At 43.5% G+C, this 15,495-nt stretch overlaps 1 protein-coding gene across 4 annotated transcripts in view; it reads right to left on the bottom strand.

Moving 5' to 3' along the window:
* Positions 1 to 15,495, bottom strand: part of TPD52 (tumor protein D52) — a 133,196-nt gene that overhangs the window by 40,586 nt on the left and 77,115 nt on the right. The window contains exon 1 of one of the 4 annotated variants that reach the window (XM_007123365.3): positions 3,088 to 3,285. The exons of the other annotated variants lie outside the window; for them this stretch is intronic. Coding sequence (XP_007123427.1) covers positions 3,088 to 3,226 — 139 coding nt within the window. The 5' untranslated portion in view covers positions 3,227 to 3,285. Of the gene's footprint in view, positions 1 to 3,087; positions 3,286 to 15,495 lie in introns of those variants that run through there. 4 annotated transcript variants of the gene reach the window in all.

The following is a 15,495-nucleotide window of genomic DNA, read 5'->3' as shown; positions in this document are numbered from 1 at the left end:
GTGTCCAGAGCCTGTGCTCCGCAACAGGAGAGGCCACAACAGTGAGAGGCCCGCATACCGCAAAAAAAAAAAAAAAAAAAACCAAAGGAAAAAAAAAAAACACTGGTTTGAGAACTGAGGGTGAGTGTGAGTCCCGACTTAGGCTAAACTTTGTGATTTGGGGACTTCTCAACACCTCTCTTGGCCTCCATGTTCACATCTGTAAAATGAACTGCAGTGTGATTTACTCTTTGCCAGTTTCATTTCATTCATTCATTCATTCTCTCATTCATTCAACCAACAATATTTGGTGAACCACAGCTGTCAAAGCACTGCTCCGGGTGCTGGGGGAAAAGGAGTGAACAAAAGACTGACACCCCTAATGGAGCTTGTATTCCAGAATCTGAAATCAGTGTTTTTCAAACTACGTACTGTGAAATCCATTTAGCAGTACCAAATGAGCATTTTTAAAAGAAGAAATGGAATAATATAAAATATCAGAGTACATCACACATAGTAAGGATAAGTTCTGTTTCACAGCATTCTGCTTCAGCTATTGACATTTGTATCTATGAGAGTTGTGGACCAAGAAGTATAAGGCAGGTGCTTCCCTGGTGGCGCAGTGGTTGAGAGTCCGCCTGCCGATGCAGGGGACACGGGTTCGTGCCCCGGTCCGGGAAGATCCCACACGCCGCGGAGCGGCTGGGCCCGTGAGCCATGGCCGCTGAGCCTGCGCGTCCGGAGCCTGTGCTCCGCAATGGGAGAGACCACAGCAGTGAGAGGCCCGCGTACCAACAACAACAACAACAAAAGTATAAGGCATTTCTGAATGTGGGCTGGCTGTACCAAGAGAGTTTTAAAGTCCCTGATAAAAGACCTCTTTTTGTTCCAGGCACTGGCCCTCATCCTGTCCTTCACTCAGATAGCTTCTGAGGAACATTCTGCCCACAGATTAAATCTTGTTACCTTCTCATTTGCCCCATGATGGCATTTTGGATAAATATCAAAGAATATGTTTTTCAGATCAGTGTTGCCAGCCTTTCTGAGTATGATTCCTTTTAACATCAGTCCTTTTTGTGCACTACTTGTCTGCTGATTAGGAAAATGCAGAGTGGTCAATAGCCACGTGAGCTTTTAAATGGATTTATAATGTAGGTATCCATCCTAAGCACTCCTATCTAGAAATACAAAGGCTGCACACATACAGAAGACAGTACTCATTCCATGTACGCCTCACACTTGATGTTCAAACAGATTTGCAGGCTTCTTATGCCCCGAGTAGTCCTGGGCACAGAGACTGGAGATCCCCACTTTGATTTGCTTATTTTAGAATCACCATGTTCTTACTAGGTGACTGCTTATGGTGGTTTCTGTTTGTTTTACTGCTCTCTCCACTGTTCCTTTTTTTAAAAATTATCACAAACTAATAAATCTCATGAGCACTGGTGGGTACACGAGTTTGTTTTCAGTTTTTGTTGTTCACTTGCCTTTTTTTTTTTTATCATTCTGTGTCTAATCCCATGAGCCCAGACTCTAACAGATTGCTAGTAGGAATTGGGGAGGTAATTGTTCAAAATTTGCCTAGAGACACACTCAACCCTACCCACTGCTTCTGTTTTAACAGAAAACATCCAAAGGCAGCAATTACTACAGCTGGGAAAAGTAAAAGGAGGTGGAACAGAGACATAAAAAGACTGAGAGATACCTCAAACGAGCGGCAGAATCCTCCTGGGAATCTCAAAGCCTTGCACACTGATCACCAAGATCTACCTGAGGTCAGGTCACTACGGTCCCAGCTCCCACGGCCAATGTCACTTAGGCTTTACTCTGTCGTTGAGCTCTAACTTCCTACTGTGTGTTGCTCTTGAAGCATTTCCTACAAATAGGACTGAGAGGTGAGGATGGAGGAGGTCATCCTTTGGGGGCAGGCACCCAGCTGCTGCCTGCCAGTCCCCAACTTCTGGAGATCAGCTCTACCCTGTTACTGTCAACATTTTTCCATTCCTGGAAATCCAAACTGCACCCCCGTAGGTGGCCACGGATTGTGACCAATGGTGAGAGGCATGCTGCTTCAGCATGCTTCCTAAAATACTTACAACTAGATTTCGTGTTGTGGCTTTTACCATCTTTTTTCTAAATTACCCACTTTTTAAGCTTAAGAAGAGCGAAATGTGACCTACTCTTCATTAGTAAGGGAAACATTAACTTCTAGGAAAATCTGCTTACTTCTCTGGCCAGTCACAGAGGTCGTTTAACCGTCTCCAAGTATTAGCTGTAAAATGTGGGGATTGGCCTCGACGTGGCTGAGGCTGCTTCCAGCTTTGTGCTGCCGGTACGGATAAACTAAGCTCTTCCCTGATGGTGGCTCGGGGCCTGCAGAGCAATCTTATAGCAGCGCATGGGAAGCAATGACTGCTTCCAAAGGTATAGCAGCTTTGAGTTTTTCTCTTAAAATCTCTCACCTGGATATTTCTACATGTTGCTCACAGTATTCCAGAACAAAATCCAGGCCCTCCCTTAGCAGAACCTTGAATTTAGTCAGTGCTTCAGATGCTTACGCCTCATTTTCGCAAAGACAAAATTGGGGGGAGGGGGATCTTCATAAATTACATAGGTGACCAGAAGCGTTGGGATTCCCCCATTTTTGTTATTTATCAGCTCAATGAACTCAAGGTGATCAGAAGACCTCTAATGCCCATACAAATAGTTCTACCTTTAAAATCTACTCAATATTCTGTAATATCCTGTATGGGAAAAGAATCCAAAAAAGAATAGATATATGTATATGTATAACTGAATCACTCTGCTGTACACCTGAAACTAACACAACACTGTAAATCAACTACACTCCACTACAAAATTTAAAAATAAATAAAATAAAATCTAAGTTCCCATTTATTTGTATATATTTAAATATATAAACATATATTCTAAATATCTAATGAGCCATCTAGCTCTCTGCTTGGAATCTGTAGCAGCTTTACGAACTAGTGGCAACAGAGCAATATCCTGGTACCTTTTTACACTAAGAATTTTAAGGCCCGGCAAATCCCAAGTTGTGTACAGGTTTCATTACAGCAAACTTAACTTTAAAAAACTAGTAGTTACCAAACTTCTGAAGAGTAGGTGATCCTGGTGGGGATGTATTTCCACTAGGAGACAAGTAGAGATAGTTTCTGTTCACTCCTGTGTTAAAATCAAACGGGGACTGGTAGTCCTCGTAAAAATCCATCTCTCTACTGTCCATTCCAGATGAATGCAGAACGCATAGTTCTATCACCGCCTGCTATTCCTCGGCTGAGCGCTGCTCTGCCCGTATTCCCTTGGATCACTGCACTGGGCAACCTCGCGAAAAAAATCAAGCCCAGGTTTCTGAGAGCTTGGCTTCCTGGCCCAGGTGCAGCCGTCACGCCCTTGGGACAAGCAGGCTGTTTAATAAATGACTTCTCCCCAGCAACCTGAGGAAAGGCTCTAGTCACCACCTGCTGTTCATTTCAGCCAACGACCAACAACCTGGACAGGAAACCGAGCTTTCTGGAGCTTTCTTCAGTAAACAAAGGAGGACCTAGTGCCGCAACATGGCCCCGATGTACAAACAGTTCAAGCAAATGTCAGACGCTGGCAGATTGACAAGAAACTACAATTTATTATTTTTTTAAATCACTCAGCTGACCACAACTACACCAGGGCAGACTTAATCTTCTAGGACAAGGAAGGATTACCAGCTGGTAATCTCCCGCAAATGCCATCTGGGGGCTACCTTTTTTCCACCCTGGATTAGAGTGGAGTCCTGAGAGCCAAGCTTCCTGGTTAAGCGACCAGCTTTCTGTGTGTGGCTTGGTAGAGAAATAAAGCTCCATTTCCAAGGTGACTTTGTCTAAAGCAACGTCCGGCTTTACTGTAACAAAAATGTCAGTCTGACTTGTCTTCCTCTCCTTTCTTTCCCTTCCCTTCCCTTCCCTTTTCTGCAAAGATGGTGTTTCCATTTCAAGAGAAGAAAGCCCTGCAGGTGAAGCGCCCAGGTCCTCCTGCCCCTTCCTTGTTAACCAAGGTCAGGCCTGCAGGGGTGGCAATAGCCTGGGTGCAAACACGCCCTGCACAGCAACCGTCCTGGTTGGCTTATAAAACAAAACTTCTAAGCCACCAGATCCACTTCCCAGCCTCTTCACAGACCCTTTCTGAGCTAACCCTGGCCTTTGCCAGAGTGACAGCATTTACGGTTCCTGCTGCTTTTCACCCACATGGCTCAGCTCATATTAAAGAGGTGAAAATAAAAGCAACCCCTCCCGTAGGCGGGAGATGGTCTGTTACCGCATAACAAAAAAAAGGCCATGTTCTACCTTTTCAAATCCACCTGATAAAACGGGAACTCAATATACCGTCCCTGGATTGGAAGCAAATATGAAACAAAATATTTTAAGCATGAAAAAAAAACAATCTGTGCCTAGTGTATAAAATATATATGCACCAAGACAGTCTATATTCATCTTAAGAGTTATCTTCTATTTTTTTTTCTGTTAGTCTCATGTTGTACTCTATTTTTGGCAAGTCTATCTAAGTTTTTTAAAAGTCTACTTGTAACAACAACAACAAAAAATCAATCTGTGTTTTTCTCCTAAGAGATACCAAAATTTGGGCAACTATAAATGCAGTTTATTCTATATTTAGAAATAGAATAAATGGTTTCTTTTTTATTATTGGAAAAAATGAGTTGGCTGGTTTCTTGAAATCCATAGTATCTCTTACCAAGATAGGGCAGGCATCACAGTTACGTTCTTGGACTAGATGTGGTTAATGGGGCCCCTGACCCTTTCAACACTCTACACGTGGTCACCAAATCACTGGCGGAAAAAAACATTTCTCCATTCTCATGCTTCCTCCTTGAGCCACAAGTGTTAGAAAGTGTTACAGGCTGATTGTTTGTGTCTCTTCACAATGCATATGTTGAATCCCTAACCCCCAATATGATGGTGTTAGGAGATGATGAGGTTTAGATGAGACCAAGAGGATTGGGCCCCTGATAGGATTAGTGTCTTCCCAAGAAAAGAAGGAGAGCTAACCCGAGCTCTCTCTCCACCACATGAGGACGCAAGACGACAGCCATGTGCCAACAGGAAAAGGGCCCTCACCAGAATCAAATCAACCAAGCTTGAACTTCCCAGCCTCCAGAACTCTGAGAAACAAATGTCTGTTGTTATAAGCCTCTCAATTCTGTGGTAACTTATTACAGCAGCCGGAACTAAGATAAAAGATATTAGCACTGACACAGGTAACAGAGCAAGCCGCAGCCACCTCCAAGCTCCTCAGAACCCTCAAAATTCCCATGTCCTTGATCTTTGGTGTGGACACCCATGCTACACCCTCTGCCTGAAATGCCGCCTTTTTTCTGCCTGCTAAGCTCATTCGTCTTTCAAGACTCAGGCAGAAAGGCCACGTCTTCTCGGAAGCCCCACCTTCTCCAGCTCTCCCTTCCGCCAGCAGCACACAGGATGTGATGTGTCCACCTGTCAGTCCCTCTGGGCCTGGACAGCCTCCCCTCCAGGGCAGGGGCTGCATTCTGGACTGCTGTTCTCGCTCTAATCCACGTGGAGTGAAGGAAGGAAATAACAGCTTATGCAGACACTGCATGACTTATTTGTAAACATGGGGATTCAGAATTTAAATGATGTCTCAAATTTTTACTCTACTTGCTTAGGTATAATCTCAGGACCGTTATGTAAAATCTGACTCTCTGAACCAGCTGTGGTTCCCCAGTCAGATGGCAGTCAATACATTCTAGCACGTGAGGAAAATAAGAACAGCAAACCAGAGGTGGGAAAAGCATGGGATATGTTAATGGAATGGCAAAAAAATTCAGGAGGCTCAAGATTCACATACTAAGTAAAAGGGAGCTATAAGATATAAAAAATGGAAGTGTAGCTTAGGGACAGACCATTAAAGACCCTGAGTGACAAACTTGTATACTTAATATAATGTGCAAAAAAAGCCACAGAAGGTGTTTGAGCCTGAGGGAAACAGGATAAAATGTTTTATAAAGATGACTCTGGAAACAGTGTATAGGATGCACTGTAGACAGAAAGAGGCTAAAAGAGGGGGGACTCAGAGTCTACTGCCACGGTCCAGGCAAGAGGAATCGCCTCCACGTATTCCTCCTCTATACTGAAGCACCACCAAGAGCTCCTCATCCAACGTGTACACATAATATGCCTTTTTCATCCTTTCCCTCTTTTCGTTCGTCACTGACCACACCGACTTCGGACCTACCTGAAGCGTTCCAGTACAGACCAGCGCCCCACGGTGTGGCAGACATCTCCTGTTTGTCTCTTTAGCACCCTCTTTTCCTTGAAGAATCCGGCTTCACCTGCTCCACAGGGTTCTCGGGGGAGAGTCTTCCATGGTTCCCGCCTCTGCCCCTGGGCACAGGCGTGGGCTAGCGCTTCAGATCTGGCCCATGCAGACACCCCATCTCTGTGCTCACGGGGACTAGTCTAAGGGTAGACATCTGACCCCAAAAGCACCAACTACAGGCCTTCCCTGATGTTTACTCAATGAGTAATGGGAGAAAGTGACTCTTCCTATAACCTGAACTGTTGGATGTCCAGCTGGGGGAGCTGAGAGCTCTTTCTGACCCCATGCCAACAGGCAAGAGAACCAGTGCAGAAACTGGGAAGGGACAGAGGGAGATTCGGTGACGCAAAGGGATGGAACAAGAGCATCTGAGTCCCCAGATCCAGCTGCCCTGGGGTCCCCAGTTATTAAACAAATAAATTTCGATTCTTCTTCACTTACGGTTGGAGTTGGAGTCTATCAGTTCAACAGAAAGAATCCTTCGATACCTACTTTCCAACCATCTCACACTATTACCCCACCACGTTTCAGCCGAACCTGATTTTCCTATTGCTTGAATACATCCTATACTTGGCCTAGGCAATTTTCTCGAACTAGACTCTTTTCCCTATATTTTTACCTGTCAAATTCCTATCCACTTATCAAGTTCAACTTAATAAGTCACACATGAATGGTATATATACAAGGAATGTCCACTTTAGTGCTATATAAAATGGAAAAAATAAACAATACAAATGCTTCCTAAAAATGGATTATTTAAATGCTGAATAGAACATTCACGTAATAGAAAACTATGCAAACATGAACAAGATGACGTAGAAATGTATATATTTACAGGGAAAGATATTCTTGATATCAGTAAACAAAGCAGGTTTCAAAACTGTTTGCACTGCGTGATCCATAATTGTGTGAATTGAAGAGACCAATCAACCGAAAGAGAAAGTGGGCAGGAGAAATCCCAGAAAAGCGTGTGTCCACTGCAGTGCCAGCAGAGGGCACCCATGGGCAGCTCAGAAGTTAATATTCCAGCCAGTAAAGTATACACCACAGAGCGATAACCCACTGGATGACTCCTGTTAGTGCAAATCGAAACGGAGTTAAGTACTAATGACTACAAAGAATATTAAGTTTCTACCAGCACATTAACACATCATTCAAATATGTCTAGGCAGGTTCTCCCTAATTTTGAAAGAGTTCAAGAGATAGTCTATGGAAAAGCTATGTAACACACAAAAATTTACTTGGAGGGAGCTTGAAGGGCACACAGACAGATGATGCAATTGCCCAACAGGAGTGCCAGGCCACAGATATCAGATCCTGTGGACGTGTCATAATGACCCAGCAGCCAGCTGGCCAAATACAGGACAATTTGATCACCAACATAATTAAGGATAGCAGTGGATTATAAACCATTAAAAATAGGAGTCCAAGAGTCCATATCCGGTGGTTAACTGCATGTGTCAATTTGACTGGATCAAGAGGTACCCAGATATTTGATTAAACATTATTGTAGTTGCATCCGTGAAGGTGTTTGTGGACAAGATTAACACTTTAATCAGTAAACTGAGTAAAGCAGATTGCCCTCCCCAAAGTGGACGTGCTTCATCCAATCTGTTGAAGGCCTGAACAGAAGAGTCACTCTCTCTGCCTGACTGTCTTCGAGCTGAGGTATTAGTCTTCTGTGTCTGCGCTTAGACTTGTAATGAAATTTACACCATCATCTTTCCCGATTCTCAGGCCTTCAGACTCAAACTAGAAGTACAGGAGTTCCCCCCCTTATTAGTAAAGAATACGTTTCAAGACCCCCAATGGCGGCAGAAACCACGGAAAATTTTCCTATACATACATACCTATGATAAAGTTTAATTTATAAATTAGGCACAGGAAGAGATTAACAATAATTAATAATTGAATGATTATAAAAATATACTAATAAAAGTTATGTGAATGTGGTCTCTCTTTCTCAAAATACCTTATTATACAAATTTAATGCCTTTTCCACCTTAACTAAGGACTTATGCACTGTGGCTGTAACTTTCGCAGTCTGAGATGCAACAGCAAAACTAGCACGAATTTCTTTTCCCTTCTTCACAATTTCACAAATAGAAGATTCATTCTTACCGTAGATCTTGTCATCCTCAGCATACAATATTTTTCTTTCCTTAGTTAGTTGAGAACGTTCACCTTTTCACTTAAAGGCTTCTCTTTGGCATATCCGAATTGCCAGCATCACTACTCTTGTGCTTTGGGGCCTTTATTAAGTAAAACAAGGGTTACTTGAACACAAGCTCTGTGATACCATGACAGTCAATCTGATAACTGAGATGGCTACCAAGTGACTAGCGGGCAGGATACGCTGAACAAAAGGCTGATTCACGTCCAAGGCGGGGAGGAGAGACAGCACGAGTTTTTACCACACTACTCAGACCGGTGAACTATTTAAAACTTATGAACTGTTTATTTCTGGAATTTTTCATTTAATATTTTATAATTGCAGGTCACTGAAACCACAGAAAGTGAAACCACAGATAAGGGGGATTACTGTATATCATCAACCTTCCTGGGTTTCCAGCTTGTGACTGGCTTGGGACTTCTCTGCCTTCATAATTGTGAGGCAATTCTTTACAATAAATCTCTCATTTATAGATATAGATGCTGATATATAGATATAGATATAGATATCCTATTGGTCTATTTCTCTGAAGAACCCAGACTAACATGCCATACAAATAATAAGTAGATCAATAAAGAGGAAGAAGGAAGCCTCTTACAGAAAAACACTGCATCAACCGTCACCATAAAGACTCAGGCAAGAATCAGGAAGAAAGTTTTATAAGAGGGATATATACATGGTCTTTTGGGGCCTCCCCACAGATTAATTAGGTGTTGGAATGGAAAATACAGTAACAATACGGGGGAGAAACTGAACACTACCATTACTAGATGATCAACATTGCTATCAGTCGAGAGGCAGGTGGACATGAATCTTCAAATGTGATACCCTGAATACTTATGAGGTATTCATGCTAAGAATGCAGAACCTGACTCTTATTATGAGGAAACATCAGACAAATCCAAAATGAGAAAGGTTCTTTTTGTTTTTTAAAGAGGAAGAGGCTGCATTGTTCAAAAATGTTGATGTCATAAAAAGCTGTGAAAATTATCCACATTAAAGGAGACTAAAAAGACATAACAACTAGAAATGATACCTAATCCTAGATTGGGTCCTGAACCAAAGAGAAAAAAGCAATTCTATAAAGGACATGACTGAGTCAGTTTAAAAAACTGGAATACAATGGCAGATGAGATAAAAGTATTATATTAATATTGAATTTACTGAAGTTACAACCGTACTGTGGTTATGTAAGAGAATACCCCTCTCCTCAGAAAGTACAAATGGAAGGATTTGGGGGCAAAGTGCTATGATGCACACAGCTTTCTAATGGTTCAGAAAATAAAATACTATGCACGTGAGGATGATAAAGCAGATGGGGTACAATGTGAGCAGTGGGTGAATGATCTGGGTAGAATATGGAGCTGTTGTCTTAGTATTCTTATTCTTGCAAACTTTCTGTAAATATGAAAAGGTTTTTTTAAAACTGACTGAGAAGAACTCCTCTTTATGGGGTTAAGTAGGCTTGAAGGAGCTGGAGCGGCAAGGAGCAGGCCCTCTCTCCCAGCCATAATGGGATGAAGTGTCACAAAGGGACCGTGTTCCGAATGGTCACAGATTAGACAGACAGACCCCTTCTGGCTCCTGGCCACTGCTGAGACCTGAAAGGATTCTCTCCACCTTCCCCTGAAGAAGCAGCTGATTGACCCTATGCGGGAAAAGGAGTCTCACCATCACATCTTTGCTGGTCACATCCTGCCTGAGGAAAACCAGCAGGACCCTGTTCCGTGATCAGGATGAGACAGTACAGAGGCCGAGGGCTTAAGAAACACCACCGTCATTTCCCCCCCAGTGCCACGTAAGGAAACCTTGACTCAAAACCAAAACAAAACAACACAGAAAACAAACTTATGGTTACCAAAGGAGATGGTCAGGGGAGATAAATTAGGAGTTTGGGATTAACATATACACACTACTAAATATGAAATAGGTAAACAACAAGGACCTACTGTATAGCACAGGGAACTATACTTAATATCTTATAATAACCTCAAATGAAGAAGAATCTGAAAAAGAATATATATACATGTATAACTAAATCACTTTGCTGTACACCTGAAACCACACAACGTTGTAAATTAACAATATCTCAATTTTTTTTTTTTTTTTTTTTTTTTTTTGGTTTGGGGGCCCCCCCTTGCTGTGGCCCCCCTGATGGTTAGGGTAACACATTCATCCTTCTTCTAAGTCCTTTCTAAGTGTCCTGCTTCCTTCTCTCCTTCACTCATTCATCTCTCCCTCTCTGTCTCTCCTTTCACAATTAAGCACCCTAGTCACAGTCCAGGGCCTGTAAAAGTCACAGACGCCCAATTCCGTAAAAGGATTCGGGGCCCACTTTGGAAGGCATCCGGTGCAAGAAGCATGCCTTCCTAAGCCCACACCCTGAGGCGCCCACTGCAAGCGCTTCTGAACAAGCAGAGGGCACCCCCCAGAGAAAAGCTTATAGGACTTAGAACTTGCCTATTTTATTTCCTCCTTCTTTTTTTTTTTTTTTTTTTTTTTTTGTGTCGGTAAGCGGGCCTCTCACTGTTGTGGCCTCTCCCGTTGCGGAGCACAGGCTCCGGACGCGCAGGCTCAGCGGCCGTGGCTCACGGGCCCAGCCGCTCCGCGGCACGTGGGATCCTCCCAGACCGGGGCGCGAACCCGGTTCCCCTGCATCGGCAGGCGGACGCGCAACCACTGCGCCACCAGGGAAGCCCAACAATATCTCAATTTTAAAAAAAGTAGCATGAACCAAGCACACAAAAAGGTACTTAGTTTCAAATATGAAATCCAATTTAAAATCACAAGGGTAGAGGCTCCATTATTTACACAATGTCTCGATTAATCCTCGAAAAACCTCTGTGAGGTAAGCGCTATGACTGTCCCCATTTTTCAGATGGAAACAAAGCAGAGACAGGGTCTGTAAACATCCACTCCCACGTAAAGCTGGGATTTGAAACCAAATTCCAGGAGCTGAAATTTGAAACCAGGTTGTCTGTCTCCAAGGCCTGTCTCCTTTCTGCACCAGGAGAAAGCTGGACTGCAGTTAATCAGCAGGTGAGGAACCAGAACCTCACATACCAATCACCTGAGGATCTAATTACAGTGCAGCATCTGCATCGCTAACAAGCACCAGGCGAGGGGAGGCTGCTGGCAGGGGACCACACGGAGTAACAAAGTGATGGCAGAACTTGAACAGCAGGCTGAGGAGCACGAACGTGATTTTCATAACAACAAAACAACAATTACTTGTTAGCATTTACGTCATCCTTACGGCAACACGGGGTTGGTAAAGTTGTCCCCAGTTTCCAGATTAGTAAGGGTAAGGAACTGAAGGGCAGAGCCCAAAAGTCTCATAGCAGGAATCCTCACACTGCATCTAAGCAAGGGAGAGCTGTGTCAGGCTATTAGAAATGGGAGGGAGATGGTCAGAGCTGTGTCTTAGAACAGGGGTCCCCAACCGCCGGGCCATGGACTAGTACCGGTCTGTGGCCTGTTAGGAACTGGGCCGCACAGCAGGAGGTGAGCGACAGGCGAGCACGCAAAGCTTCATCTGCCGCTCCCCATCGCTCGCGTTTCCGCCTGAACCATCTCCCCCATCGCTACCATTACTGCCTGAACCCTCCCCGCCCCCAACCCCGTCTGTGGAAAAACTGCGTTCTATGAAACCAGTCCTTGGTGCCAAAAAGGTTGGGGACCACTGTTTTAGAAAGATCGTTCCTGCCTCCATATGAACATGGATCACAGAGGGGAGATAGGAAATCAGTGAAACCATCAGCAGCACCAAGGCTGTTATGGACTGAACTGTGTCCCCCACAAAATTCATATGTTGAAGCCCTAATCCCCAGTGTGACTGTATTTTGGATACAGGGCTCTTAGGAGGTAATTAAGGTTAAATAAGGTCATAGGGTGGGGCCCTAATCCAATAGGAACGGTGTCCTTATAAGAAAAGACAAGACACGAGGGAAGCACACGCACAGAGGAAAGGCCCTGTGAGGACTTTGAGAAGGTGGCTGTCCACAAGCCCAGGAGAGAGTCCTCACCAGAAACCAACCCTGCTGGCACCTTGATTTTGGACTTCCAGCCTCTAGAACCGTAAGAAAATAAACTTCTGTTGTTTAAGCCACCCAATGGCAGCCAGAGCAAACTAATACAAAGACTGTGCTCCAGGGAGCAATACTGGAAAGAGAAAGGCAAAGACATACTGCAAGACACCACAGAGGGATCTTCAACAGACCCTGGAGCCCAACTGGATGACTGGGGTGTGGGGGAAATAAAGACCAAGCTCTACCTGTGATTCCCCAGCAGGAGCTGTGGAAGTCTGTGATGGCATCAATGAAGATGAAAGGAGGGAAGAGGAGTGGTGGAAAGAGGGAGAGAGGAGACTTTAAAGGACCAGAGAGAGTGGATTCCATTTGGGCAGGTTGGGTTTAAAATGTTCAGAAAATTCTGAATGTAAATGGCCAGCCAGTGGTTAGAAATTAAACTCTGGGGCTTAGGAAAAGGTTAGGGCCAAAGATATCAATGTGGGAAACCCCAAGACTGTCAAGGAAAAGCCCAAAGAGAAGAGAGGTCCTATGAAAGGAAGGAAGAAAAAAGGCAGTGAACACCTGCAAGTAGGAAGCAGGCCAAGGAGCCTGCAAAGAGCAAGAACTGCCCTTTGAGGATGATGATGATGATGGTGGTGATGGTGATTATGACAGTGGTGGTGGTGGTGACGATGGTGATGATAGTGGTGGTGGTGGTGGTTGTGATGGTGATGATGGTGGTGATAGCGGTGGTGGTGATGGTGGTGGTGGTGGTGGTGATGATGGTGATAGTGGTGGTGGCGGTGGTGATGATGGTGATAGTGGTGGTGGTGGCGGAGGCGGTGGTGATGATGGTGATAGTGGTGGTGGTGGCGGTGGCGGTGGTGATGATGGTGGTGGTGGTGATGGTGATGATGATGGTGGTGGTGGTGATGGTAATGAAGACAATGACAATAATGATAACTCACCCCTAAGGAACCCTTACTATGTACCAGACATTCTCCTATACACGTTACACCAACCCTGTGGGGTAGGTTTTTTCACTACCCCCATTTTATAGATGAGAAAACTGAAGCACCCAAAAGTTAAATAACTTGCCCCAGACACATAACTAGCAAGTGGTGAAGCCAGGACTCAAACTCGGGCAGTCTGGCTCAAGTGCTCTCAAGAGGCAAAAAACATGGACGAAAACTTCAGTGACCAATACCACAGGAATAGTGGGGGGAGAGAAAGTGGACAGAACCAAATGCTACAGAGATTTATAAACAAGCCACTGGACTCGGTGTCCCAGTGATCTTGTGCAGAAATTTTAGTCAAAGCAATGGTAGAAGACAGATAAGGGGGAGCAGAGGCCAGGGGAGGGATGAGAGGCTAGAAGTGAGTGAACAGGAGGTGGGGTTGGTTGGTCTGTATGATCCTTTGTAGTGTATGCAATGGATGAGATAAAGGAGGCAGTTCAGGATGACATCCCTGGCTCAGGAGGAGGCTTCAATTCCTACACTGCATAATCCTGACTTTCTTCTAAAAGTATGTCAGCCCTCAGATTAGAAATTCTACGTTAGAATTGTAGGAAATACTCCCTATGGGAATGCCATTACTTTCTCCCTTTATTTTCTAACCCAAGGGGAAAAAAGTCTATTATGGCACTGTGTTCTAAGAAAAAACTTTCCCCCTTGGAACCTCCTTCTCCAGAAAAATGCACAAACTAGTGAATATATTCAAATTATTCAGACTTAAATGCAAATCTTTATAAGTGATAAATGAGTTCCAACCAACTCTGTTACTTGACCCATTGACTTGCAAAGAAATTCTCACTTGGCAGGAGCTCTGAACTTTTTGGGTGGAGTGTGTTTCTGCCCTCTTAAAATAACTGAAATTGAGCTCCTGTCCAATAAACAGGCCAGAGGCTTTTTTTTCTTTCCTTTAAGAAATGTTTTTGGAGATATTAAAGAGCAAGAGACTTAAGAAAAATCTCAAACAACCTAACCTTACACCTAAAGCAATTAGAGATAGAAGAACAAAAAAACACCCAAAGTTAGCAGAAGGAAAGAAATCGTAAAGATCAGAGCAGAAATAAATGAAAAATAAATGAAGGAAACAATAGCAAAGATCAATAAAACTAAAAGCTGGTTCTTTGAGAAGATAAACAAAATTGATACCACTAGCCAGACTCATCAAGAAAAAAAGGGAGAAGACTCAAGTCAACAGAATTAGAATTGAAAAAAGGAGAAGTAACAACTAATACTGCAGACATACGAAGACTCATGAGAGATTACTACAAGCAACTATATGCCAATAAAATGGACAACCTGGAAGAAATGGACAAATTCTTAGAAAAGCACAACCTTCCAAGACTGAACCAGGAAGAAACAGAAAGTATAAACGGACCAATCACAAGCACTGAAACTGAAACTGTGACTAAAAATCTTCCAACAAACAAAAGTCCAGGACCAGATGGCTTCACAGGCAAATTCTATCAAACATTTAGAGAAGAGCTAACACCCATCCTTCTCAAACTTTCCAAAATATACAGAGGGAGGAACATTCCCAAACTCATTCTATGAGGCCACCATCACCCTGACACCAAAACCACACAAGGATATCATAAAAAAAGAAAACCACAGACCAGTATAACTGATGAACATAAATGCAAAAATCCTCAACAAAATACTAGCAAACAGAATTCATCAGCACGTTAAAAGGATCATACACAATGATCAAGTGGGGTTTATCCCAGGAATGCAAGGATTCTTCAATATATGCAAATCAATCAATGTGATACACCATATTAACAAACTGAAGAAGAAAAACCATATGATCATCTCAATAGATGCAGAAAAAGCTTTTGACAAAATTCAATACCATTTATGATAAAAACTCTCCAGAAGGTGGGCATAGAGAGAACCTACCTCAACATAATAAAGGCCATATATGACAAACCCACAGCAAACATACTCAATGGTGAAAAATCGGAAGCATTTCCTA

Source organism: Physeter macrocephalus, chromosome 15 (genome assembly GCF_002837175.3).
Source record: "Physeter macrocephalus isolate SW-GA chromosome 15, ASM283717v5, whole genome shotgun sequence".
In the NCBI taxonomy this organism is placed as follows: domain Eukaryota; kingdom Metazoa; phylum Chordata; class Mammalia; order Artiodactyla; family Physeteridae; genus Physeter; species Physeter macrocephalus.
This window is presented reverse-complemented; position numbering and strand designations above follow the sequence as displayed.